Source organism: Hemiscyllium ocellatum, chromosome 5 (genome assembly GCF_020745735.1).
Source record: "Hemiscyllium ocellatum isolate sHemOce1 chromosome 5, sHemOce1.pat.X.cur, whole genome shotgun sequence".
Taxonomy (NCBI): Eukaryota; Metazoa; Chordata; class Chondrichthyes; order Orectolobiformes; family Hemiscylliidae; genus Hemiscyllium; species Hemiscyllium ocellatum.
This window is the reverse complement of record NC_083405.1, coordinates 50,827,503-50,854,829: the sequence shown is the minus strand read 5'-3', so window position 1 is coordinate 50,854,829 and position 27,327 is coordinate 50,827,503. Positions and strand designations below refer to the sequence as shown.

General features: G+C 40.4%; 1 protein-coding gene across 1 annotated transcript in view; it reads right to left on the bottom strand.

Annotated features, from left to right (window-relative positions):
* The window catches only part of LOC132815685 (thrombospondin type-1 domain-containing protein 7A-like), a 398,166-nt gene that overhangs the window by 108,913 nt on the left and 261,926 nt on the right, over nucleotides 1-27,327 (bottom strand). Inside the window, exons 7-8 of the mRNA XM_060824741.1 lie at nucleotides 10,735-10,926; nucleotides 3,887-4,121 (exon numbers count right to left, since the gene is read on the bottom strand). Coding sequence (XP_060680724.1) covers nucleotides 3,887-4,121; nucleotides 10,735-10,926 — 427 coding nt within the window. The remainder of the gene's footprint in view (nucleotides 1-3,886; nucleotides 4,122-10,734; nucleotides 10,927-27,327) is intronic.

The window sequence follows — 27,327 nt, the reverse complement described above, 5'->3', positions numbered from 1 at the left end:
TACTAAATTCTCATTGAAATGACAGAAATCACCACAGAAAACAGAAATACACAGATTAAACCCAACTAATATATTGATAAATAAACATGTGTAAAAAGACTCCAAAATAATCATTTAGAAACCATGGAAATGATGACTTGGCTGTTCTCCAAACGTTATTTGTTGAACAACTAAAGGGCTAATTTCGGGACTTTATTCAAAACTATGCTCTTCTATCTTATATTAATACTTATTTGTCCAACATCAGTTCTGACTGACTTAGCTTGACTTCTAGCCTCTATACTACAAATTTGAAGCTGTTATCAATGTACTTATATTGTTGCTCATTCCTATAATGTTCTCCTAGGCAATAAATCTTAAACATTTTATTCCTCTTTTCCATGTCCTCTCCTTTAATCCATCAATGTTGGCCTTTAGGTACCTCTGCCCTATGCCATGGAAAATGAAATCACTCTTAAAATGAATACAGACTTCCTTTAATCTAATTGATGCAATGAAATTTGCAAATAATCTAAGCTAAGTAGTCAGTGGGGCTAACTGGAAACAATGGATTAATATTCGTGTAATAATCAGGACAAACCTACATTCACCATTGAATGGTCAAGTCATAGAGAAGTCCAGCATGGAAACAGACCCTTTGGTCCAACTCGTCCATGCCGACCATATGTCCCAACCTATTCTAGTCCTATTTGCCACCATTTGGCCCTTTTCCCTCTAAACCCTTCCTATTGATATACCCATCCAGATGCTTTTTAAATATTGTAATTGTACTAGCCTCTACCATTTCTTCTGGTAGCTCATTCCATACACACACCACCCTCTGCATGAAAAAGTTGATCCTTAGTCCCCTTTTATATATTTTCCCTTTAACCCTAAACCTATGTCCTCTAGTTCTGGATTCCCCCCACCCAGGGAAAATAACTTGTATTTTTATCCTATCCATAGCCCTCATGATTTTACAAACCTCTATAAGGTCATCTCTCAGCCTTCAACGCTCCAGGGAGAACAGCCCCAGCCTATTCAGCCTCTCCCTATAGCTCAAATCCTCCAACCCTGGCAACATCCTGGTAAATCATTACTGAACACTTTCAAGTTTCACAACATCCTTCTGATGTGTTTTTAATTACTTTTATCCATAGCTTGGAGCTCAAGTAGAATCCAGATCACGTTAACTCCTGTGTTATCACTGACTACTGTCTAATTGTAAGTGGGTAAATACAGATAAGTTAAAATTAAATAATTGCATTTTAAATTAATGTAGCCTGAGGGAAACATTAGTTTCATCTAAAGATATCATCATGTCATTGCAATGTATAATGCAACACAAAAAGACACATAGGCATATCTGTTTCATAATTATTTTTAAACCATTAGCCAATAGCAATTTAAAGAATAAAAGTTTGAATTGAATTACAACAATTACCTAATAAGAAGTAGAAATTATGGTTAGATGGAAGTAATCTTCTTTTGATGAGAAGTGGTGGAGATTATGGTTGTAATCACAAAACAGTCCGAATCTTTTCTTACATAACTTTTCAGACTGCCTGCATTTTAAGATTGACAGTGTAACGCTCCAGAGAGCAGCTCCTGATATCTAATTCTTCCAAAACAGACTCTCAGACTCTTTGCAAGAAAAGATTTAATAATCCTGCATCTATCATTGTAATTTCCTTCTTCATGATTCTCAATAACCTATTTAATGATGTATAAATCTCTTTAGAAAGCCAAATGTGCCAGGCTATGGAAGCTATTTCACATGATTATAATTAACATAAACTGTTTAATGTATGCATGTTTTATTCCAGCCAGACAGTTCCCCTAATTGTTTTCAGTCAGCTTTGGATATATTTTCAGAAGTTGAAAAAGTATTGTAAGTTTTCACAAGAGACAAGATTTATTTTTACTTTTGTAACAGTTACATCTTAGAGGTCAATCCTGTTTCAAGTAAGGCCCATCATTTTACAAAAATAAGTATTAAAAAAACAGCAGGTGTTAACCATTTCTACAAGGGATGCTCTGCTTAATTGTGAGAGTCTTGAGATTATGGAACACGGAGATCTGAGGCTTACACTGAAGCCAATCTGACCAGACTATGTCAAGCACATTTGACTCAATCAGCTGTCCAGATGAACTTCAATTTGAAGTTGACTTTAATGGAGGAAAGTAAACAGCTGTTTCTTTTAAATACTTTTCCCTTTAACCTCACCTCCACCAAGTGCAAGGAGCTCAAATATTTATTGTTATCAAGATTGAAACTTCCATTTTATAAAGTGATCTGCAAAAGAAACAAGGGTGAAGTGTGAAAAAAAACTCTTTCACTCAGCAAGTAGTTAGGGTACAGAATGGACTGCCTAGCAGTGTGGGGGAAGCAAGTTCAATTGAGGCATTCAAGAGAGCATTTGATGATTGTTTGGATAAAAATAATATGCAACAATATGAGGAAACAGCAAGAAAGTGGTGTTCGGTAAATATGCTCATTTAATGAGCTGATGCAGGCAAGCTGGGCTGAATGGCCTCCTTCAGTGATTTGGTTGCTTTTACTACTTCCCCCCTTCTGCTTTCCAACTAAAACTAACGTCTCTCCAAATTCCTGTTTGCTGTAGCCCAAATGAAAGCCCCTCACTCCAGCTTCTGACAATCTCTCTCTATATCCCCACTGAGCTCATTCCATTCAGGAGACCCAAATCTCACTCCATTGATCACATTTTCATTAAGGCAATGACCACTCAACTTTCATTCTTTCAAACATTATGCATGCTTCCCTGTGCTCAGCTACGCTTCCTTTACCTTTGACCCAACAGTGGTGGCAATTGCTTCCATCACTAGGACTCATATTTCTTCCACAAATTCACCTCTTTTTCCATTTCTCCAATTCCCTTTCTTTCTTCAAGTTCCTGCTGCAAAATTCCTTTCATGACCAAAATCTAATTCAATCTTTCCAAAAACTCCATTGTTGGTTCAGCATTCAGTTTTGCTAAATACAGTATAATGGTGTGAATTTGAATCATTATTCTGTGCTAAAGTTGCTGCACAAATGCAAGTTTTGCACCGGCGTGATATGTACCAAGTGCGCTGATTCCCTTGTTGTACTTAGCCTGTAATAATTGCATCTACATTTTGTTCATAACAACTGAGGAGCAATTTAGGTTTTTATGAACTGAATAAAACTGCAAATTCCAAGAAAGCAAAATCAGTGTAGACTAGTAGGTTGAAACAAATTGGTTGTGAATTAGCAGCATTGATGTACCAAAAAAAAAGACATTGGGGTAATGACAAATGCACAACTGAATTATGAGGAGCATATTTTGCACTGCTGGTGAAAAACCATTTCAGCCCACTTCACTTTCATGTTCCAATTTGGCTGTGTGAAGCACAAATTATTGTACCAATGCATTTCTATATTGCCAGTCTTGCTTAAAAATATTCAATTCATAAATCTTTGATCATGTTTCTACTCAGTCCTCCTAATATCTCATACTTGCCCCATAGTCTATTCTTCTTGTGGTATACTCTGCTAAAATGCCATGACGCATATTTTGCTAGACTGAAAAATTTGTTAGATGCAGGTTGCACTTTAATCCTGCCAGCAAAGCTTAAGTTCACAACAGTCAGATCCTACTTCCAAAGGATTCAAGTGTGACTAAACCAACACACTTAAAATATGTTCAAACCTTATTAATATGGTTCAAAAACATCATGCCACCTTATCAAATCATTGTAGCAATCAATGATTGGCTTTACTGCAGCTTAAGTGAAAAATGAAAGACTTGTATTTCTATGTAATCTTTCATGACCTGTTAACGTTTCAGTCAATAATAAAATATAGCTTTCTTTAAATCACAGCAAATATTATTGCACTTTTACTTAATAATTACTGTGCCTTTACTTTTTTGGTCCAACTTGTCCCACGTTGACTCTCATACAAATAACCTTTCTAGTTTGCATTCCCACGGCACAGGTTGCCTCACCACTCCAGCTGGTGCTTGAATTAAGAGTAGCTACAGACGAGTCTTCAATACAGGGACCCCAGGGACCCGCCTGCCAGTGATATACAGTACAAGGATGCTCATTACAGCTGCGTATTTCCTGCAAGGCACTGCTGTTTGGACACTGTGCTGCTCCTATTCAAAAACAAATAATATAAAAATAACATTTCTGTTTTCAAAAGACATTAGTGGCACTTTGCACATTTAAATAATAACTGCTCTGAATTAAAAAAAGACACATGAAGCTGGCTTGAAACTACGCAAGTTGTCATTTATTCAATTGCTGTAGTAAACTGATTCTGATTTTTATGTGGCAATGCTGTTCTAATTAATATCAAGAATCAATACTAGGGCATCATGTGTATTTGCAGCCTATACTAATGATGTAGACTGCAAGACAATAACATTAAGCAAAGGTGTGAAGAGGATATAAAGACATTGCATGGAGATCGGGACAGGTTAAGTGAGTGTGCAACACCGAAGAAAGTGTGAAGTTATTCACTTTGGCCATGTGAATAACAAAGTGGAATATCTTTTCAAAGTTGTGGAACCTGTAAATGTGAATGCTTATGGAGGTTTGTGCACGGAACACAAAAGCCAGCGCACTAATCAAAAACAAGAATACTGAGATCTCAAATAAAAACAAAAACTGCTGTAAATATTCAACAGATTATGGCAGATTCCGTGGAGACAAAGTTAACATTCAGGTTTGTGGACGTTCAAGAGAACTGGAATAAGTTGGAAATATGAGACATTTTCAGCAAGAGAGTGGGATAAAGACAAAAGGAAGGTCTGTGGTTTGGTGAAATTGAAGAGTTAATTTTCCACAATGAAAGAGAATGATGATGGGGCAAGAGAAGAAAAAGAAGTTAGCCTGCAGGTTCAGCAAGCATGTCTGCCTTTATTTCAAACACATTGGAATGTAAGGATTCAAAACAAGTCCTACAATTGGCAGGGGCTTTGGTGAGACCACAGCTGGAATCCGTGCGCAAGGTTGTGTCTCTGCCTTTGAGGAAGGAAGGATATATTCATAATGGAGACAGTACAGTAAAGATTTAGAGGACCAGTCCCAGGATAAAAGGTTTATCCTTTGGGAAGACGAGTAAATTGGGTCTGTAATCTTTGAAGCAGAAGAGTTGATCTCATTGCAACATTTGTTAATCTAAAGGGACTTGACAGAGCACAGAGTGAGCTATTGTTTTCGCTGGCTGTTTTCTCAATTCATTCATGGGATGTGGGCAGCATTAGCTAGGCCAAGATTTATTGCCCAGCTCTAATTATCCTTGAGAAGGTGGTTGTGAGATGCCATCTTGATCTGCAGCAGTTGATGTAAGGTTCATCCAAATTGCTGTCAAGTCAGAGTTCCAGGGTTGTGGCCCAGTGACAGCGGAGGGACAGCGATATAGTTCCAGCATATTGTGCGTATTTCCTGGAGGGGAAGGTGGAAGTGATAATGTGTCTGCAGCGCTTGTCCTTATGGGTTAGGAAAGTGCTGTCATAGAAACCTGAGTGAGTTGCTGCAGTGCATCTTGTAAATGGTAAACACTGCCATATCTCTGAGTCAATGGTGAAGTGAGTGAATTTTGAAGGTGATGGATAGGGTGCCAACTAGGTGTTTTGATTTCTTTTGAACGATGTTGAGCTTCTTGCATTGTTGGAGTTGCATTCATCCAGATAAAACAGTGAATATTGCACAAAATTCCTAAAATGTGTACATGTAGATGATGAACAGATGTTGGGGAGATGAAAGGTGAGTTACTTGCTACATTTTTAGGCTAGGGAATCTAGGATCAAGGGACTACAAATTCAGGATGAATGGTAAATCATTCAGGACTGAGATGAAGATACTTTTTTCACTGAAAGGGTTATGAATCATAGAAACTGTCCAGCCAGTAAGGTTTGTAGATGTAACATAATTGTACATTTTTAAGGTTGGGATTTTTGGACTTTCAAGGAAACAAAATGTATGAGGAGCAAATGAGAAAGTGGAATTGAATCCCAACATTGGCTATAAATGTATTGAATGGCAGGCTCAATGGACCATATGGACTTCTGCAACTTTTATATTCATAGATGATATCTCAATGATTGTGGAGTGATTGGAATGAGGGTCAAATGGATCTCACTGACTATGAGGTTCTTGATTGGGGCTGATAACCTGAGCCAATCAGGCAGCCCTGGCTGATAGATATAAACAGGAGATTCAGAGAGTTTCCTCATTCTAGGGACTGGCTCTGAGCTGGTTGGTCAGAGCCCATGTACTGCGCTCATGTAAATAAAAGGTGACTTGGTGATGGGATACCGGCATCTGTGCAGTTATTTCAGTCTGCATATTTGAGTTCAAACTTTAATCACAAGAAGTCCTGTAACTACTTTTGTAAAAGTTTACTTAAGTTTTTTACTGCAATAAGTCACCATTATTTTGGAATAAATATAAATAAAGTTAGCAATTTATAAGCTGGCGATCAGATGCAATACTTGAAGTGTTTTTGTATTTAATGGTCTTCTATTGACTGATAGTTCACTTGTTTTTAATGCTACTTATAGAAGAATCTAGTTAACTGGGAAAACAGACTGAGTGCAAATAAATTGTTCATGTTCTGGGCTTGATTTTCCCAGACCCATGGAAATGGGGTTGGAGATTGGAAGCTAGGGGCAAAAAAAAGGGTCAATCCCTGTTAGGATGGTTTCATAAAATATTCTCATTATCAAAGAACTTTTACATGATGGCATGATAACAGCATTAGCTGCCCATTTCAGTCTCCTGCCTGTCCCTCCATTGCCAAGACAAACTGCGGCTCCTATTGGAGGAACAGCACCTTATCTTCTGCCTGGGCCCTCTACAGCCCGGAGGACTCAACATTAAGTTCTCCAATTTCAATAACCTCCCTCCACATTCCCTGGCTCCCTTTCCAGCCCCTCCCATTCCCTTCTACTGCTCCCTGCCACCAACCGCATTCATTTCTCCTACTGACCAATCAGGTCATGCCCGCTGCCTCTCTTCACCACCCTACCCCCACCTTCCCCTTTATCTGCAGCTCCCCCTACATCCATCCCCAGTCCTGAAGAAGGGTTTCACCCAAAACATCAACTTTTTTTTCTGCACCTCCTGACGCTGCCTGGCTTGCTGTGTTCTTCCAGCCTCCTGCCTGTCTACACTCCAATGACGTGAGCAGCCGACAAAGCTGGAATATTTTTGTCACTTGAGAAACGTTCCTCACCATATGTGGTGACACTTAGCTCACTGGAGGTAGCCTTCCTTCAGCAAGTCCAGGAGCCATCAAAATTAAAGTGGTCCACAACACATGTGGATGCAGGGTTACAATCGTGCTCAATCCTGCAAAGAAGCTTCACCCCCACCCTGATGTCCAGCTTTAGCAATCTTCAATATAGCCCTTCTGTATTGACCAGTCAGGGAGCCTCACGTTGAAGCATCCTCATGGTTTCCAACCTGCCTCAGCAGCATACAATCTCAGAGAGGAGCTGCTGAAGCTGCAAAGTTGCTGGTTCTCTGATGGGGCCTCCAGCCTCAGGACCCATCCACTGTCTGTATCTCAATGGAAAGTGCAGGGATGGTCAGTTAGCTGGCTGTGTCCTGCAGGACTCCATCACCAGTCCAATTGTCAACAAGTTTGTCTTGAGACCTCATTTGGGCCCAACATCGAACTTTCAAAACTCATCAGAACTTCCAGCCCAATGAGTTCCCTACATGTGAATTTGGAAAAATAATCCCAACTCTTTCATCTATTACTGAATGGTTAATAGGTTTAATGAGACCAGCCTTGTAACAAGAATTCCATCTAGTTATCCCGTTAAATATTGTACGTGAATTATCATCCAGTGGTGAGAGTGAAAATTGGTGGTGAGGGGAAAAAAAGGCCCAGGCCATCCAACAGGAAGACAATCTTTGCTGAAGCATAGACAGGAGTTGTGCGTTGTGAAATGGGGATTCTGACCAGACCGGAAATTTCCAGTCATTGTATTACATTTAACCAAATGTGTGAAATGTTTGATAAAGGAAGTTCTTTGCATTTAGTTTATGAGACCTACTTATTGAATATGCATACTGTTTGAGGAGGTGATGATCTGGTGGTTTTATCACTAGACTATTAATCCAGGGACCAGGTAAAGTTCTGGGAAACACAGTTCAATCTCACCATTGCAGATGGTGGATCTTCTATTCAAGAAATTTCTAGAATTATCTGTCTAATGGTTTTATGGTCATTATTGTAAAACTCTTCTGTCCTCTCTTGTTCTGACCTATGTTTGACTCCAGACCTACAACAATATGGTTGACTCTTTATTGACCTCTGAACAATTAGGGATGGACAATAAACATTGGCCCAGTCATGGCCACATTCCATGAATGAATTAAAAACAGTTTGACTCATAAAATTCACAACACTCAACATACATACAGCTCTTCAACTGGAATTAAATTTTAGTTGTTAAAAAGATTCAATGACAGGTGAAATGGCAGGACCCAGTTATGAGATGATGGCTACTTTTATAAATGAAACATATTTACCAGTAAGTGTAATATAGATGATGAATGATAGGACCCAAGAAAGTGAAAGACCTCGGTTAAGGAGGCAGATGAGATACTTGCCTTCATTAGTTGAGGCAATGAATACCAAAGCAGGTAGGTTATAATGGAGCAGTATATTAGTTAGCAATAGTTGGAGCACTTAAGCAGCCATCAAGACATTTAAGAAATATTTAAATGAGCATTTGAAACAACAGAGCATACAAGGCAATTTCTGGAAAATAGGATTAGAATAGGTAGATGTTTGATGATCAGTAAAGATATGATGGGCTGAAAGGCCTTTTTGATGCTGTGAGAACTCCATGACTTTATGAATCTGGTATTAATCACCACGTTATTGGAAGGGTGCTGTTGCAGTAGACAGCGGGCAGAGGACATTCTCCAGGATGTTGTCTGGCATGGATCGATTCAATTATGAGTGAGTCTAAATAGTTGGGGCATTCTCCTTACAGTAGAGAAGACTGATGGGTGACTGATTGAGGAGTACAACATCACAAGTGGTATAGGTAGGGTAGATAGGAACAAATATTTTCTCTTTGAGGAGTTAATTAAAGGGGGAATGGACTAAGGGAAGGTTGAGAGGGGATTTAAGGAAGAATCTTTTCACCCAGAGAATAATAAGTATCTGGAACTCACTGACTGAAAGGGTGGTAGAGGTGGAACCATTACAGCACTTAAGACGTATTTAGATAAATACTTGAAGTGCCTCAGCATACAAGACAATGGACCAAGTGCTAGAAAATGGGACTAGAATAGATAAAGATTTGATGCCCAGCATGACACAATGGGCCAAAGGATCTCTGTTATTGCTGTTAACCTATGGCTCTATATTATCATCAGTTATACAGCATTGAATTATGACAGTGAGTAAAAAATGAGGTCTGCAGATGCTGGAGATCACAGCTGCAAATGTGTTGCTGGTCAAAGCACAGCAGGTTAGGCAGCATCTCAGGAATAGAGAATTCGACGTTTCGAGCATAAGCCCTTCATCAGGAATAAGAGAGAGAGAGCCAAGCCGGCTGAGATAAAAGGTAGGGAGGAGGGACTAGGGGGAGGGGCGATGGAGGTGGGATAGGTGGAAGGAGGTCAAGGTGAGGGTGATAGGCCGGAGTGGGGTGGGGGCGGAGAGGTCAGGAAGAGGATTGCAGGTTAGGAGGGCGGTGCTGAGTTGAGGGAACCGACTGAGACAAGGTGGGGGGAGGGGAAATGAGGAAGCTGGAGAAATCTGAATTCATACCTTGTGGTTGGAGGGTTCCCAGGCGGAAGATGAGGCGCTCCTCCTCCAGCCGTCGTGTAGTTGTGTTCTGCCGGTGGAGGAGTCCAAGGACCTGCATGTCCTCGGTGGAGTGGGAGGGAGAGTTAAAGTGTTGAGCCACGGGGTGATTGGGTTGGTTGGTTCGGGCGGCCCAGAGGTGTTCTCTGAAGCGTTCCGCAAGTAAGCGGCCTGTCTCACCAATATAGAGGAGGCCACATCGGGTGCAGCGGATGCAATAGATGATGTGTGTGGAGGTACAGGTGAACTTGTGGCGGATATGGAAGGATCCCTTGGGGCCTTGGAGGGAAGTGAGTGTGGAGGTGTGGGCGCAAGTTTTACATTTCCTGCGGTTGCAGGGGAAGGTGCCGGGGGTGGAGGTTGGGTTGGTGGGGGGTGTGGATCTGACAAGGGAGTCACGAAGGGAGTGGTCCTTGCGGAACGCTGATAGGGGAGGGAAGGGAATTATGACAGTTAACACTGCAGAAAAATCATCTCCTGTTTCTTTGATCATCATCACCTGATGTGTATCAATACATTTGCAGACCATCAAGTGATTTGACAAGTATAATTTGGTAGATTCCCTGATAAAACGGAAAACTAAGGTGCAGAATTAGAGTGTAACTCTAAGCATTTTTAATTAACCTGTTCAGACTTGTTAAGTCACACCTCTGGGTCAAACCTGGACTTTTTGACCTGGAGATAGGCACTACCTATGCCATAGCAGCCATGAGTAGAACCATAGCTTTGTTCATCACCTGAATGTCTGGAGAGGTGTTCCTTATTATAAGAATCAATCAACTCAATTAATAGCATCGAATATAATTTCAATAGTTTAAATTTATGCAGATAATGTTAGCTATTGTTTTAATTAAATCATTAATAATGTGTTCTCTTCACAAAAACAGCATAAAAGAATGTATACCAGTTTGTGGGATTGATGATCGTACCTTCAGCTGCGTATGCAAGAATTGAGCGTGCGCGCATCTGTTTACCCTCGGTGTTCTTGCCAGAGCAGGTATATGAGCAGGATGACCATTCTGACCATTTGCTGAGAACACAGTCTCTTGGACACGGAACGTTGCACAATACTGGAACTGGATAGATAGCTTCTCTACACAAATTTCTGTCGACCACATCTTCTGTGAGCAGAAGAAAAACACCAACAGTTCATTCCTTTAGAGCGAAAGAAGTAAATCAGAGCCCACGTGGACAAAATCATAAACATGTGACATAAGTAAGATAGCAAATAGCCTAGTAATTGTAACTTTTAAAATATTAACATATATTCACAATTCTAAATATTGAATGAATGATTTTATTGTCATGTGTGTTTTATAGTGAGAAAAATGCAGTGTAAAGTCGCCATGATCGGTTGCCAGTTTGAAGAGAATACGAAAAGAAATAGAAAGATATAGATTAAACAGTGTCCATCAGTCCAGAGATAGTTCATCATCAACAATGCCTGCACCACCATCCCTCCTTCACCGCTTTGCCACTGCCAAACCCAACCTATGATGGGGATTTGTTATGCACAAAATATAATGTATTTTATTCAATCCTAAAAAGGCAATCACATCATCAAGGTCGATCCTCAGGCACCAGCTTTTGCACTGGGTCAATTCTTCTCCACCACCGCCTCACTATCACCTGTGCCTTGCCCACCACCATCAGAGTCACATCTCTTGCTGCTAAGCCCATCTCAATGTCACGGTGGTGCCTTTCCACTACTGCTTCGCTGCCGTTAGCGTCTGGCCCAACCAATGACAATGTTGCCAATTGTCAGGTGACATTTTCTTCCACAGGGCCTACTCCGCCATATCCCCTCTGTCCACTCTAATGCCAACTCCCCTTGCTCGCCCCAGAAAACTAAGTAGGGGCTCACTTGCAGTTGCCACGAGGTCTGCACTGGGGTTTCTTGCCGATGCCATCTGACACAAGAGGCAAGTTAAAAAAAAAGCAAAGCAGTCAGAGCAGATGGGCCACTGCTCAGGAGACCTACTTTGCCACCACCTTGATGATGTGATTGCCTTTTAGGATTGAATAAAATACATTATATTTCGTGCATAACAAATCCCCACAGACAACAATGAGCCAATGACCACAGATCTATTTTTTAATGGACTTGTTTAATCTAAATAGAAGTCAAGATACAAGAAATAACTTCTCCACTCTTATCCAAACAGTGCAATGGGATCTTTTACATGCAAATGACTGGGCTGTCAGGTCCTCAAGTTTATTGTATCATTTGCCCTGAGCCCTGAACTGGAGTGTTAGGCTAGATCTTGCATTCCAGTCTCTGGAGAGAGATTGACGCCTGGATTTTGCAGAGTGCCTGTCCACTCCCCACTTCATCCTTGAATAAAAGATCATTTAGGATGTTACACATGAAAAACCCAGTTTTAACTGGCTCTGGGTATGGTTGTGAGGTTACCTGCCCCAACTGCCCTCCCAGGAAGTACATTCCAGATCCGCATCAACCTCTGGGCGAAAATGGTTAATGGTTTTCCTTAAATCCCCTCAAAGTTTCCTGCCTTTCAAATTATGTCCCTTTCTTACTGACCCTTCTATTTACCTTGTCAATGTCCCTCATAATCTTATATATATCTATCAGTACCCCCTCAAAAGAATTTCTGAATTATGCTTAGGGCCCTTGCACAAGGCAGTTTTTGTCAAGTGCATGTAGTCTCTCTGCAATGCAGAGGTTAAAAATATTAATAAAGCTTTTTGGTGGCTCTTGCTAACAATTGAGTCGAGTCCATTTAATTTCCACAACAGTACCTGTGAAACATCTCTCTTTTTTACTTTTTATCCAGTCCTGAATATTCATAGAAAACTACAGCTTTCTGAGCCTGCTGTTCCTATTTTTCACCCAAAAGCAATCTGTTTTGTCTGTGCTCCCCCAACCCCTCCACCTCTACCTTTCTGAATGCCTCGCACTGTCCTACTGCAGATTTGCCCTCAAGTACTTGTTCACTGTTTGAGAGATGGCCATTGTTGGGAGTACAGTCAGAACCAAAGGAAGAAGAGATTATGGAATCCGAACTGAAGATAAGTGTGGGATGTGACAGGAATCCAGCTGACAGCCCCAGAAAGTGTGTTGAGAGAGCTGGACCAGGTTGGGCAGCCGGATGTTTGGGTAATATGACCTTGACAAGGAGGTTCGTGAGGGAGAATGGTGACACTGGTGACAGTAAAGGAGGCTCATCCTTCACTTCTTGTTTGACACCAGCTTATTCAGTAAATTGGCTTGTCAAACAGTTTGAGCTGAGATTCTCTCTGTCATAGATAAAACAGAGCTGACTACAGGATAAGGTTTCTTAGGCTACAAAATAGATGGGAAGGCTGCAGATAGGCCATGCAATACACTTTACAAGCCCACTTCCACTTTGGAAGATGCTAGTGGAGGGCCGTGGATTACAGTCCTGAGTTAGCATAAATGGTTAACACATAGCAGTAGTTATCCTTGTACATAAAATCCAGAAAAGGAGTTTGAAAAATGCATAAATATCTTGGATCGGTTATGCTCCAAAACAATTCATAACTAAACACACTCATTAAAACAAAAATGTCCTGTTACAAACTCAGATTTCAAGTTTCATTGAATTGTTCATACTCAGCACATTGGTTAACATGCTGTAATAAAATTTGTTTGCCTTATTTTAATGCATTAATAATTTGATTACTAACTAATTGTGTTGAAAGAACATGAGAGAAGTGGGTTAAAAAAATGCAATAAATATAATGCTTGCAGGATGTCTACTCCGATGTGATGGGTGGTTTAACCTAATACATTATTATTGCATTCATAATGTGAATAGATCCTGCTGAAGTACAATCTGGCTTTCAAATTGTTCTGATCTGATTTACCATTGCATATCGATTTTCAGACTTACTATGCAATCATTCTATGTGCTGGGGGCTGAACTAAATGCTGAAAATGTGGCCTTGCTCAAAAGTCTAATTGCCTTTTAGTGAAGCTAAGTCCCTAACGTTATCAATAGTGAAGTGGACTATTCTTTGGAGAGGGAGGTAAAAATATTACTGCGCACCACTGCAGCCAAACAGTAAGCAGTGAATGGATTTAAACACGTGAACTGCTGCATTACAATATTTCTATAAGTCTTTGCACAGCTACTTGCCTGCTCATGTGGCATCCTCTCTTTTCCTGAGGAAGACCTTTTGCAAATGGGATTCCAAGAAAACTCACAGACATGCATGAATTCCAATTTCCAGAAAATCTCTACAGAATGTGATGACTCCACCAGATGTCATTTATATGTTGCATGTTTTTTGATTATATTTTGGGAAGGGATGTGAACAATTGCAAAGCTTAGCCTGAATTTATGAACCAGTTAACATTGCACCAACATTTTATTTATAATTGCTGCAATGAAGCACAGAACTGAACGAACAGTTGACTATTAGTTACACATCTAATTCAAGTCATTGAGCTGTCTGTAGAAGCACAAGTAGACTTTTATTCCAGAAAGCCAATTGCAATCAGTTGGACAGGTTGCAATGTCTTAACAAGTTCTACTTATTTTTCTTTTTGCCGTGTGGTTTTCGGGCCACATCTAAGTGTTTGGGTTGAAAATAAACTGATGCAGGATAAGGCAAGGCTAACACTGTCTTCATGCTTAGGCTTCTTTAGAACTCTGATTAATGCATGCTAACACTATGTACAATTATACACAGTAATCTGAGATATACCAGCTTCTACTTTTGCAGTTACTTTATTGGAAGACCATTATCTATTTGAGTTTCTCTTTTCAAATTCCAGCTTCTCTGTTTGCACTGTGCTATTTGTGCCTATTGAGGACCAGTTCCGAAATGATCACAAAATTGCTCCAGCTTCCTAAAGCCCTCACACAACAATTTTAATTTCTTGAAAGTATTTTCCTACACTCTGACAACACTGCAGTAACATGAAACTTATTAAAATAAACCCAATTAATCCTACAAGTTATCATTTGAGGGAATCTTCAACTTTGCTGTTCATAAACCTTACAATGACCAGATGTCAGCCCCTGGAAGTTGATTATGATCAGTATAGCTTCTGATTGGTAAAATGTGCATATTCATTTAGGATTATTGGAGATCCAGGCTGGTGAAGTACACTAATTTATATGATGCCAGATAATGCAAATTTTGCTGAACATAGTCAGAAAATACCAGAAAGTGATACCTGATTCCCCTTACTGTGAGCTCAATCAGTTAGAGTGCTCATACCGTTATCACACAATAAATTCAAACATATCCTGTTGAACAGGAAGCTGACTGATTGCAAAACATTGACTGATTTTTCACATGGCACAGTGGGAACTGTACCAACATGCTGTTCCCATTGATAGCGAACAGTTGATATTTTGTATGAGGAAGTACATCAAATAAAGATGAATCTGTGTAAGTTCGAACACCACCATGCAGTAAAAGCACAAGTACTATCAGATTGAAGTAAATGCAGAACAAACTCCACCAACAGCACTTGTATTTCCTAACTCTATAGTCCTGCTCGAAACTTCTTTTCTGTCCACTTCACTGTTCCTTCCAGCTGTGCCTTTCAAATGACAGATTACAAAACAAAGTCATATAACGCAACAGAGAAAAAGAATATAACCTGAACTAGAATCTGAAACTGCTCTCCCTTACTGCGATTTAAATTCTACCTCTTCACAGTTCTGATGCACACACTGCAGACAGAGCTGTGCTTGAAGTTGCAAATTGACATGAGATTTGATTTTCAATAAATAGTTTTTTGGTTGTTTAGAACTTGATTTCCACATCCTTCCTATAGTGACCAGAACTACATACAATACTCCAAATATGGCCCAACTCAAGTCTTATACAGCTGCAACATGATTTGCCCAACTTTTAAACTGAATGCCTTGCCCAATGAAGGTAAGCACGTTGTAAGCCTTCTTTATCACCTTATCCATTTATATTGTCACTTTCAGAGGGTTATGAACTTGCATCCCAAGATCTCTCTGTACATCAATACTCCTAAGGGTCCTGCCATTTACCGTATACTTTCCTTTAACAGTTGATCTCCCAAAATGCCTCACCTCATACTTTACTGAATAAAATTCCATCAGCCTTTTACCTGTCCAACTTTCCAACTGATCCATATCCTGCTGTATTCTTTGACAACCTTCCTCACTATCCACGACTCTACCAATCCTCAAGTCATCTGCAATCTTACTAATGAGATCACCTACCTTTTCATCCAATTCATTTGTATATATTACAAGCAACAGAGATCTCAGCATTAACCCTTCCAGAACACCAATGGTCACAGAATTCTAATTAGAAAAGTACCCCTCCAGAAATAACCAAGCTAATTTTGTATCCAACTTATCAACTCACCATGGATCCAATATGACCTAATCTTCTGACCAGCCTATCATGAGGGATTTGTCAAATGCTTTAATAAAGTTCATGTAGATAATACCCCCTGCCCTACTCTCATCAATCATCTTCATCACTTCCTCAAAGTTTGCAGGACAAAACTTTCCTTGCACAAAGCCATGCTGACCATCCCAAATATGTCCATTATTTTCCAAATGCAAGTAAATCTTGTCACTAAGAATCTTTTCCAATAATTTCCCTTCTACTGATATAAGGCTCACTGGCCTATAATTTCCTGGATTATCCTTGTTGTCCTTCTTAAACAAAGAAATAATATTAGCTATTCTCCAGCCTTCTGGGAGCTTGTCTGTGGCTAAAGAGGATGTAATGATCTTTGCCAAGGCCCTGAGGTAATCTCATCCCATGCCTCCCACAGTATCCTGAGATAGTTCCAATTCAGGCTTGGGGACCTATCTACCTTAATGTTTTTCAAGACACTCAATCACTCCTACTTCTGAATATCAACGTACCCCTCTGTAATCTTACCATAACCTGTGTCCTTCTTCTTGGTGAATACTAATGCAAAGTACTCATTAAGGACCTCATCCACTTCCTCCAGCTCCACACATAAATTCTCTCCTTTGTCCTTCAGTGGACCTATCCTTTCCCTAAATACCCTTAAAATGCCTTGGGATTCTCCTTAACCCTACTTGTCAAAGAAATTTCATGGCCACTTTTACTCCTCATAATTCCTTATTTAAGTTCTTTCCTGCTTCCTTATCCCAAACCTTTCCATCCTTACCTTTCATCCTCACAGGAGCATACTGGTCCTGTTTTCTGAACAACTGGCCTTTAACAGACTCTCAACTGTCAGATATGGATTAACACTCAAACAGGATTTGCCCCTGATCTATGTTCTCCAGTTTCTGCCTAATACTCTTTTAATTTAGCACTTTTACCATAGAGCCCATTTATCCTAATTATCTGAAAACTTGTAGAATTATGATCACTGCTTCCAAAATGCTTCCCACTGAAAATTTGATCACTCGGCCAGGACATACCTCAATACAAGGTTGAGTACAGTCCCTTCCCTATTAGAACTGTATACATATTCTTTCAAGAAACCCTCTTGGTTACACCTAACAAATTCTGCCCATCTAAGTCCCTGGTACTAAAGAAGTTCCAGTCAATGTACACAGTAGCATCCTGCTGTTTTTACATTTGTCCATGAATCTGTCTACATGTCTGTTCTTCTATGTCCAGCTGGCTTTTGTGAGGCATATAGTATAACCCCATCATAGTGTCTTTACCTTTCCTAAACCTGAGTTCTTCCCATATGGTCTTGCTGGATGAGCCCTCCAAAATATCCTCTCTTAGTGCAACTGTGACATTCTCCCTCCCCCCTTTACATGCCTCTCCATCATTCCTGAATGATTGAGCTGCCAGACCTACCCTTCTCTTAATAAAGATTCTGTAATGGCTATATCATTGTCATTCCTTGTACTAGTGTAGGCTATTACCTCGTCTGCCTTACCTGCAATCCTCCTTGTATTAACATAAATACACTTCAGAACATCTCACACTCTTGTTCTGAGAAGATATCTCTGCAGAAGCTTTTTCCTTTATTAAATATTTTGCCAGCTGCCTGGTTTCTCAAAGGAGGTCAAAGTGTTGGGCTTATTTCTAGCTCCCTGTTAATGCAGGCTTCAGCCAAAGGGCTTGACTTGAGAGTTCTCTCTAATGATTCCTTGCCTCCACTGCAAAATGTTACAGTGTGTGTTCAATATAGATAAGAATGCGATCCAAACAGGACTCAAAACCTGAGGCTTTCCACACTGAACTGCATTAAATATCACTATGGCCCGCATATTCTGAATGCCATCATAATAGATTTGGCTTGTAGTAATCCTGTTTAACATAGTTAAAAGTCACTCAACACCAGGTTATAGTCCAACAGGTTTAAGTGAAAGCACACTAGCTTTCGGAGCGCCGGTCCCTCATCACAACCACCTGATGAAGAAGCGACGCTCTGAAACCTGGTGTGCTTCCAATTAAACCTGTTTTACTATAATCTGGTGTGGTGTGATTTTTAACTTTGTACACCCCAGTCCAAATCATGACTCTTTAACGTAAACCACTAACCTGGCGACCATTTTTTCGACTGAGATGCCGAGTCTGGCCTGTCTCAAATGAATCCATTGGCAATAACCAGGGAGAGATCCATTCAGTGCATTAACAGCATTGCAGGCTCACACCTGTCTTCTTTTTTACGCTACTTGTTGATACATTTCAGGAGTTAAATGTTACAAAGGAACTTTGTCAGCGACTTAGCACAGGGAAGTATGTAAGGTAAGTGAGCAAATAGAGTGGTAGGTAGAGTGGAAAGGGGGTAATGTGCCAGGTGGGTTGAATTGCAGTTTGGATAAGGGTTTGGGGTGTGTGGTCATTTGATGCGTGCTCAGGGAAGGATGGAAGGGAGTGATCGAACTACTTAGCATATCATGGCAAACAGGGTAAGTTCAAGTTGAACCAGGGGACAAGTTTCAAGTCAAGCAATGTCAATCACAAAATCATGCCAGATCCAGCTGCATTTGCAGAGGTGGGGTGGAGGTGGGCGAGGAGTAGGAGTGGTACTAGGCTTGTGGAGTGGATGTTGGGTCCAGCAGGAAAGGGTGGAGTTGGGGATGAAGGGGCAGATTTGGGGCCAGAGAGGGACGTTAATGTTGTTGGGTCCAGAAAAGTCAGGTGGGACTGGGCTGTGAGGTGGATTTATGCTGGGGTTCGGAGGGAGAGAGGGAAAAGGGAATGGGTTCAGTGATGAATCGGGTTAACAGTTACCCATGGGTTTGATTAGGCTTTTCATTCTTTATCATTTTCTGTGCGACTATCAAACTGAAGTGAATTCTGGTCTCCTTGCTATTGCAAAAATGTTGTGAAACCTGAAATGGTTCAGAAATGATCTACAAGGATGTTGCCAAGGTTGGAGGATTTGAGCTACAGAGACAGACTGAATACAGTGGGGCTATTTTTCCTTTGGATGCTGAGGGGTGACCTTCTGGAAGTTTATAAAATCATGAGGGGCATGGATAGGACGAACAGCCAAGGTCTTTTCACTGGGGTAGTGGAGTCCAAAACGAGACTGCATAGGTTTAAGGTGAGGGGGGAAAGGTTTAAAAGGGAGCTAAGGGGCAACTTTTTCACACAGAGGGTGGCAAGCGTATGGAATGAACTGTCAGAGGAAGTAGTGGAGGCTGGTACAGTTATGACATTTAAAAGGCATCTGGAGAGTATAAAAATAGGAGGACGTCAAAGAGATGTGGGCTAAATACTGGCAAAATTGGGACTGGATCAATTGAGGATATCTGGTCAGCATGGATGAATTGAACCGAATACATGTTTCCATGTTGTATATCTCGATTATTCTGTGACTCTATGAGTCAGAACCCTTACCTCTTAGACTTTAAATGGAATTTTTCTTGAGGGTTTTAGGCATAGGGGAGTTGCCCATTTGGAATTTCAATTTTCCAGGAAAGTCCCTGGGAGTTAGTTGCATTGGGGATCCCACATGGTCGTGACGTGCAACTCCAGTCGAAGCTGCTCCAGCAACTGAGTGGCCATCTGGGTCACTGTTAACATTCAAAACCATTTTGATTCCCTCAACAAAACCTTTTCTATAGCTCATTATTTAACACATCATTGAGAGGAATGCTAGATATTCTTGAAATTGTTAAAAAAAAACACCTTCTTCATAATCTTTAAAAAGTGTCTCATCAAAGGAACTAGACTACAAGGGAACACTGCACTGTGAAAACAGCAATTTGATTAAAGAAACTGATAACTTGAAATACCTTTGTATTCCATGTGACAAAAAAGCTTTGTTGAGGGACAACAGTTCATTGATCAGCAGCAAAGAGATGTCTGCTTTAAAAAAAAGTCAGTTTAATCAAGTACCATCTTAGCACAAACAAAGTACATTTGATGACAAGTGAAATCTCCCACGAGGCAAAAAATCAATTTTCATTCCACAATCATAAAAGATCGACCAAAGTGACCTAAAACTGAGTTTATAGGGAGAGAAGGGTCATTGAATTGGTTGGAGTGTTAGAAATATTGACAATCTGTATACCTTTTAGATTTGATCAAGTAACAATCTCACTACACAAATTATTGTTTAAAGAAAAGCTCAATAACTCAGCAGCCATGAGTAAATCACATCAAATTAACATTAAACAATACTTGAGGAACTACTTCAATGTTCAGTAAACATTCTTCATTTTCAACACTTTACACTGACACCTGAAATTAATGTGCCCAGTTTTGTACTGAAATTGTTACCATCGAGCCTAATCTATAGTTATTCCTTGTGTTGTATTCTTGCACAGATTCCAGAACAGACTAGCCTGTATTTTTAAGAGAGTTACATGACAATACAGCATGTGACATTCCAGCATAAAGGTACGAGGCTTCAGTCACTCTCTCTGTACAATAGAGTAAATGTAGTCAGTCAGTTACGTGTGTAATGTAGAGTAACATCAGTAAGCACATAACCTAGACAAGGGGAGATTTGGAAACTAGTGAAGTCAATGTTGACGCCGTGTGGTTGGAGAGTTCCCAGGTGGAAAATGAGGCATTCTTCCTCCAGTTGAAGGACTTATGCCCGAAAGATTGACATTCCTGCTCCTCGGATGCTGCCTGTCCTGCTGTGCTTTTCCAGAGCCACACTTATCTACTCTGTCTCTCCAGCATCTACTTTCCTCAAGATACAAGTACAGCTCATCATTTTTAAAATGATGTTGAAAAGATAGCTCCTATTTAAAAAAAGTTTCCAGATCAAAAAAATCCAGAAATCTGAAATAAAATGTGTATTTACATTAAAAGAATTTACCAGTTTAGAGTTGTTGACTGATTCTGCCATCCTGTCTCTCAGAAAAGACACAAAGGCAGACAGAAAAGTGCATATGATGTCACAACTCTCTTAGAAGCAGACACCACCTACATAGTCTCCAATTTTAAAGATACAGGAATGAAAAAAAGAGATAAACCAACTGCTACTTGTAAAGCTACAATAAATACACAAGCACTTTTAAAGCCAATAGCAAGAATTAAAGATAGAGAAAGCACTTTCCTGCAAATGTATGCAGGAATATTTGCTGAACAGCATCAATCTACTGAAGGGAAATCAAATGCAAACATTTATCCATAGACTTGCACACTTGTAACATTTTATCAGAACTTCAGTTATTTAAAGAAAGAATCAATCTGTGTTTTTTTAATGGATCAGTAGATTATTGACAAAGAATGACTGTAGTCTAATTTCTTCTTTGTGCACCAAAGCAATAAGCAGAACTAAATCCTCTTGTATTTCTCACATTGTCCAGAAATCATACTCCAGAAATTTGTACATAAAGTGTGCAGTTACATTTCAATGCAATAACATGGGAATAATGCATTGTTACTAGTATTGTAGCTCATGGAAGATGCTATGATTTGGACGTAAAAGTAACTATTTTGAAGAACAGTTAATGAGTTCTCTTTAATTTTGGACCAATGTTATCTCAGTGGCTCAGTGGTTAGCACTGCTGCCTCACAGCACCAGGGTCCCAGGTTTAATTCCAGCCTCGGGCAACTGTCTGTGTGGAGTTTGCACATTCTCCCTGTGTCTTTGTGGGTTTCCTCCAGGTGCTCCGGTTTCCTCCCACAGTCCAAAGATGTGCAAGCCAGGTGAATTGGCCTGGCTAAATTGCCCATAGTGTTAGGTGAGTCTCAGTGAGTTACTCTTCGGAGGGTCAGTATAGACTTGTTGGGCCGAAGGTCCTGTTTCCACACTGTAGGGAATCTAATCTACACTAGTAAAGATGATGTGGAGGTGCTCATACTGGACTGTGGTGGACAAGGTCAAAAGTCACATGTGGTCATAGCGCAGCAAGGACTTCACCTGACGAAGGGACAGTGCTCCAAAACCTTGTGATTTCAAATAAATCTGTTGGACTATAACCCGCTGTTGTGTGATCTTTGACCTACATCAGTCAAAAAAGACTTCTCATCTCGCCATTATCTTATTGCTGAAGATGGTGGCTAATGTGGGAATTGGTTGCATTGTTTACTCTATCACTATATTCTTGGCTTTGCTTTGCAAAGTTTGGTTTACACAATTAAGGCATTTAAGATGACAAACGATAGAAATAGTGTGCAAGGATATGGGAATAAAGCAGGAGATTGGCACTAGGTAACAATGTTTGTTTGAAGAGCTGGCGTAGCCATAATGATCCAAATAGACTCCTTCTGCACCTTAACATTGATATGACATCCAAAGGATGTGAAAACTGCTTTATAAATGGAACTTCTTAGAAAAAAGATGTTCATCCTAATGTAGCACGAATATGTGCAATGTAATCTTTAAATTAAGACATCTATCTCTCACATACATTACCTTCAACCAGATGAATCTCAAAAATAAAATTTGAACTGTGCGTTTGATCATTATGCCATTCTCACACTGACAACACTGTGATTACACAACAGGGCATTCTTTGAATCTAACAGTGAACACTTTCCCTTAATGACAGCTGGCAGGTAATTATTATTGAGGTGTCAGCATAAGAAGGCAAAAATATCAAAGTTAACTTGCAAAATTGGACATGGCTCAAAAGCAAATGTGTAAATCATAATGTTCCCTGTAATTTTAATGATTATGGAGTGACTGCATGTCTGAGCAGGTTTTGCAAAATTGTCAAGGGTCGACAAAAGCTTCAAGCTGGTCTGTGCTGTTTAAAGTTGGCGTTAAAGAGGAGATCTACTCTAACTGGAGTTTTTGTTTGAACTCATTTCACAACTGACTTGATATTGAGTGTGTCAGGAGATCGGCAAAACAAGGAGAGCATACGGTCCAAGAATGAGTGATACTGTACTGGAGCCTGTGTTATTCAGGCTGGCTACCAGGTAGGTTTCTTGGGAAATCATGTGGCCGGAAAAGCACAAGAGCTCGCCATGCTGGGGACCTCCCAGCTTCCATGTTGCTGACACTATACTTCACATTCAGCTGCACACTGCTTCAGATATTGTCAGTCAGGAAGTGGGCCTCACACTGTGGTGCTTTACCAGTCTTACCTAGGGCATGGTCCAAAGGAAGGGAAGCTTACTTGTCCCCACAGATAGGGGCCTGGAGTCTGGATTGATGCAATGAAGAAGTGGAGGGGCTTTTCTTTCCCCTATGGTCCACCATGGGAGGCCAAACCAGCAAAATCAGCCAGCCTGGACCCAGTTACAGTCAGGATCAGGTCTATGTCTGGGTGAAGTGGGATGCTCAGCAGTGTAGGAGAATGATCAATGATTTTTTATGCTCCAGTACGGTAAGTATCACCACCTTCTCTCTGCTACCTCACCTTTACAAGGCCAGCATTTACTTTAACTCAGTCACTGCACCCACCCTTCACTCAGGCTCAAGGAATACAACTCTCACTATTGCATGCCTCTCACCCACCTCATCCTCTTTTTGTACGGATCATCCCTGCCTTAAATGCTTTCTTCTTACTCACCTTTGTTCAGGAATCATTACTGACACCTCTCCCATTCACTTTTAATCATACTCAACCTTTCCCTTTTGTTCACTGCCTAAGGAAAATAAATAGGCCCATAACATCCAATCCACCCTCCCCCCAACCCCAGCAGACTATCCACATTGCCCGAATCATCCCACCTGGAATCCCTTGACTGGTTACTCTTGATCTGGAAGACAGACTAGGGCCCCATCCGTGGACAGCACAGACTCGATTCCCCAGACTCAACAATGGCCAAACACTAACCATGGCCAAATCCTTGGACTGGAATAGACCGAATCTTTTTACTGACTGTCGTGGTACTTCCTGACTGACAGTAGTTTTCCTTCACTGAGGACTGCTCCCCTTTGACCTACAGAGATGGCCATTCGCTTGAAGCACATGCAATACTTGCTAAGTAAACTGGTGGAACATTCTAGGTAAAAACAATGACTGCAGATGCTGGAAACCAGAGTCTAGATTAGAGTGGTGCTGGAAAAGCACAGCAAGTCAGGCAGCATCCGAGGAGCAGTAAAATCAACATTTCAGGCAAAAGCCCTTCATCAGGAATACAGGCAAAGAGCCTAAAGGGTAGAGAGATAAATGAGTGGAACATTCTCTTGGTATGCTGCTGATGTAGGGTGGTGCTATACAATGAAATGGCCACTCCCTTATCTGTGTTACAAGTAGGAGCAACTCCATGTGCGGCTGCTCCATTGCAAGAAAAGACTGCAGTCACACAAGAACAGTTTGCTGCCATCGCTGATGCAGTTACCAACATTGACAGTGAATCAGAGGCAAGTCCAGTGATCGGTCTCCTAACAGGTTACAAGGTGGCTGAAACACTGCCTTGAGACTGGCGGTGATGCTAAGGAGCACAACCCCTCTGTCACCTCCCAAGAAGATATCACTCATCCTTCCACCAGTGCTTCTCCACCAATATCTTTGTGGATATCTGACTGCCCCAGCTATTAACACTCATACTCATGCGTTGCATTCAAAACTTGGCCTTTTTGGACCTGAACTGCTCAAGGTCATCCTGCAAGATCATCTGAAGGCTCTTCTACTCAAAGTCAGCAGCATTGGTAGTGGAAGCCTGCAGTCACTGCTGTAGCTTTGCATAAGGGGCTGGTGGGGACAAAAGCAACACAAGACACACGCTAATTAGAGTTTGAGCGATTTAAAAGTTTGCCCAAGTTCTCTCTCAAAACAAGCTGTCTTTAAGTGGAAATATGATTTAGGAATATGCTACTGCTGAAGCGCTTTAACTGACATGTGAATTCCATTATTCATGAATGTTTGCGCATAGTCTAGTGTGGTAAGAATCAGGTAAAATATTTGGATTGCTGAAAAGGCTGTAAGAAGACATGAAATAGACTGATATATGGACACAATGTCAATAATAAATTGCAAGTTGCTGGTATCTTATAATTGATGGATTAAATCCTGTTTGAGAATGCAAGTATGTACATAAACCAGATTCACAGGAGAGAACAGTGTGTGAGTCATACTTCCTGTTTTGACAGGAGCTGATAATTTTGAGTTGAGCTTTAGCAAGCTTCCTTTATGTAAGTTTACTAATAACCTAACAAGGGCATGAGAGCTAAACACATGACTGAGGTCTTGCAAATTATCCTACTTTTGTAGGTGATAGTCCCTGATAGCAATGGTAATCACAGCTGGAGTATCTAAAGTCTTCTGTTTCAGAATTATACTGGCAAAGAAAAATTAAATTAAATTTAATAAGATTAGACATGTCACTCTGCTAGCGATGTCTGATGGTCAGAATGTGAACTTATTACCCATGGTTGCAATTTTTCCTGGCTAGGATGAGACCCTGAAATAAAGAGCTCTAGTCTGGTCATAATTTCTGGAGAATTAGGTTATAGTACTCAATGACAAATGTTGTAATATTTAATTAGATTAGATTAGATTAGATTAGACTTACAGTGTGGAAACAGGCCCTTCGGCCCAACAAGTCCACATCGACCCGCCGAAGCGCAACCCACCCATACCCCCACGTTTACCTCTACCTAACACTACGGGCAATTTAGCATGGCCAAATCACCTGGCCCGCACATCTTTGGACTGTGGGAGGAAACTGGGGCACCCGGAGGAAACCCACGCTGACACGGGGAGAATGTACAAACTCCACACAGTCAGTCGCCTGAGTCGGGAACTGAACCCGGGTCTCAGGCAATGGATGCACTAGAACTACACTTAGGTTCAGGCAGTTAGATATTCAATATAAACAGCCATTTTGCTTTAGGTTTTATCAGAGTGTAGCAAAACACGGGTGAGGAAAAAGCAGATGGTGATGACGTGCTGGAATGCAGTCATTTCTAGGTCTCTACACATCTGAACCAGTTCAATAAAAGCAAACAGATTGTTTTGAATATCTACCTTGAAATTCACTTATAAGCAGAATATGATCCAGCCATTTTCAAAGCAGATGTAGTATTAATTTCTTATGGGAATCAACTCCACATATCTACAATGTTAAGGGCAAAACCTTCAAAATTTATTTTGAACATCATTTAGATCTTCCGTGCCGTTTATTATTTTACAAGTTCTTAAGCTTCTTAGTCTTTTCCCTAATATGTTCAGACATCATTTATTCAGAATTGAATCCAGCTGTCATCCAAAATCCACTCATTTCATTTGGTTCAGACTAGTCCCTTTACACTAGTCCCAGATCATGTAGCCTCAGATATTCAGCAAATGTTAAAAGTTTGTTTAAGAAGTATTTTAAAAAAGGACCCAGTTGAATTTCTGATAAATACTCTCATCTCGGTCTCATGACAGAGCATTGTCTGTTTATCATCACTTTTTACTTTTATATTGTCAAACCACAATTTTCAACTTAACCATTAAATATAGCATCAACTATGAATACTTCCAAGAGTTTTTGTTATGCAAGACTATATCAAGTAGCTTTGTAAAATCTAAATGAAATAGATTCACGAGATGGCATATCTGTTGACCCAATTAACTCTTCTAGGAAATCCAGTAGATTGATGAGATATGACTCCTGTTTTAACACCTCTTCTGACTACAATTTGTGATCTCACTGTTGCTTGACAAATATTGATTGCACCTTGCAAAATTAATGGACCCAATAGACTATAGTAAGGTATCTTAATACTTCCAGGATTCTATAACAAGGTTGATTTTAGTAAGTTGCTTACCTCGTGTACAGCCTTAATCTCCTGATAAGAGCATACATCAGTAATTTGACAGTACGCTTTTTAGGAATTCTCTCTGCTCTGAGGCACTGGTGGTCACCGAGAAAGACACTACGCGGCCACTTTTATAAATTCATGTTCTGAGTGAAAAGCTTGTCTGCTGCCACTACACATCAGGGGCAGTTGGGGGATTTCTGCTGATGGATGGATAAGCTTAACACAGCGGACTGACCTTAATGCCAAAGCCAGTCTTGATTTCTGTGGTCAAGGACATTTGTTGTCTGTCCTTTCATAAAGAAAATGAGCATCTGGATAAAATACGGGTGAACTGTGGGTACATCAACAATTAACTGAAAAAGGTTTCTGCCTTCAGAGAGGATGAAATGCAGATTGGGATCCGCAAATATATCAAATAACTTTTTTTTAATGTTCACAAGGGACTGAGACAATCAGTAAAAAAAGCTCATCTTTATAC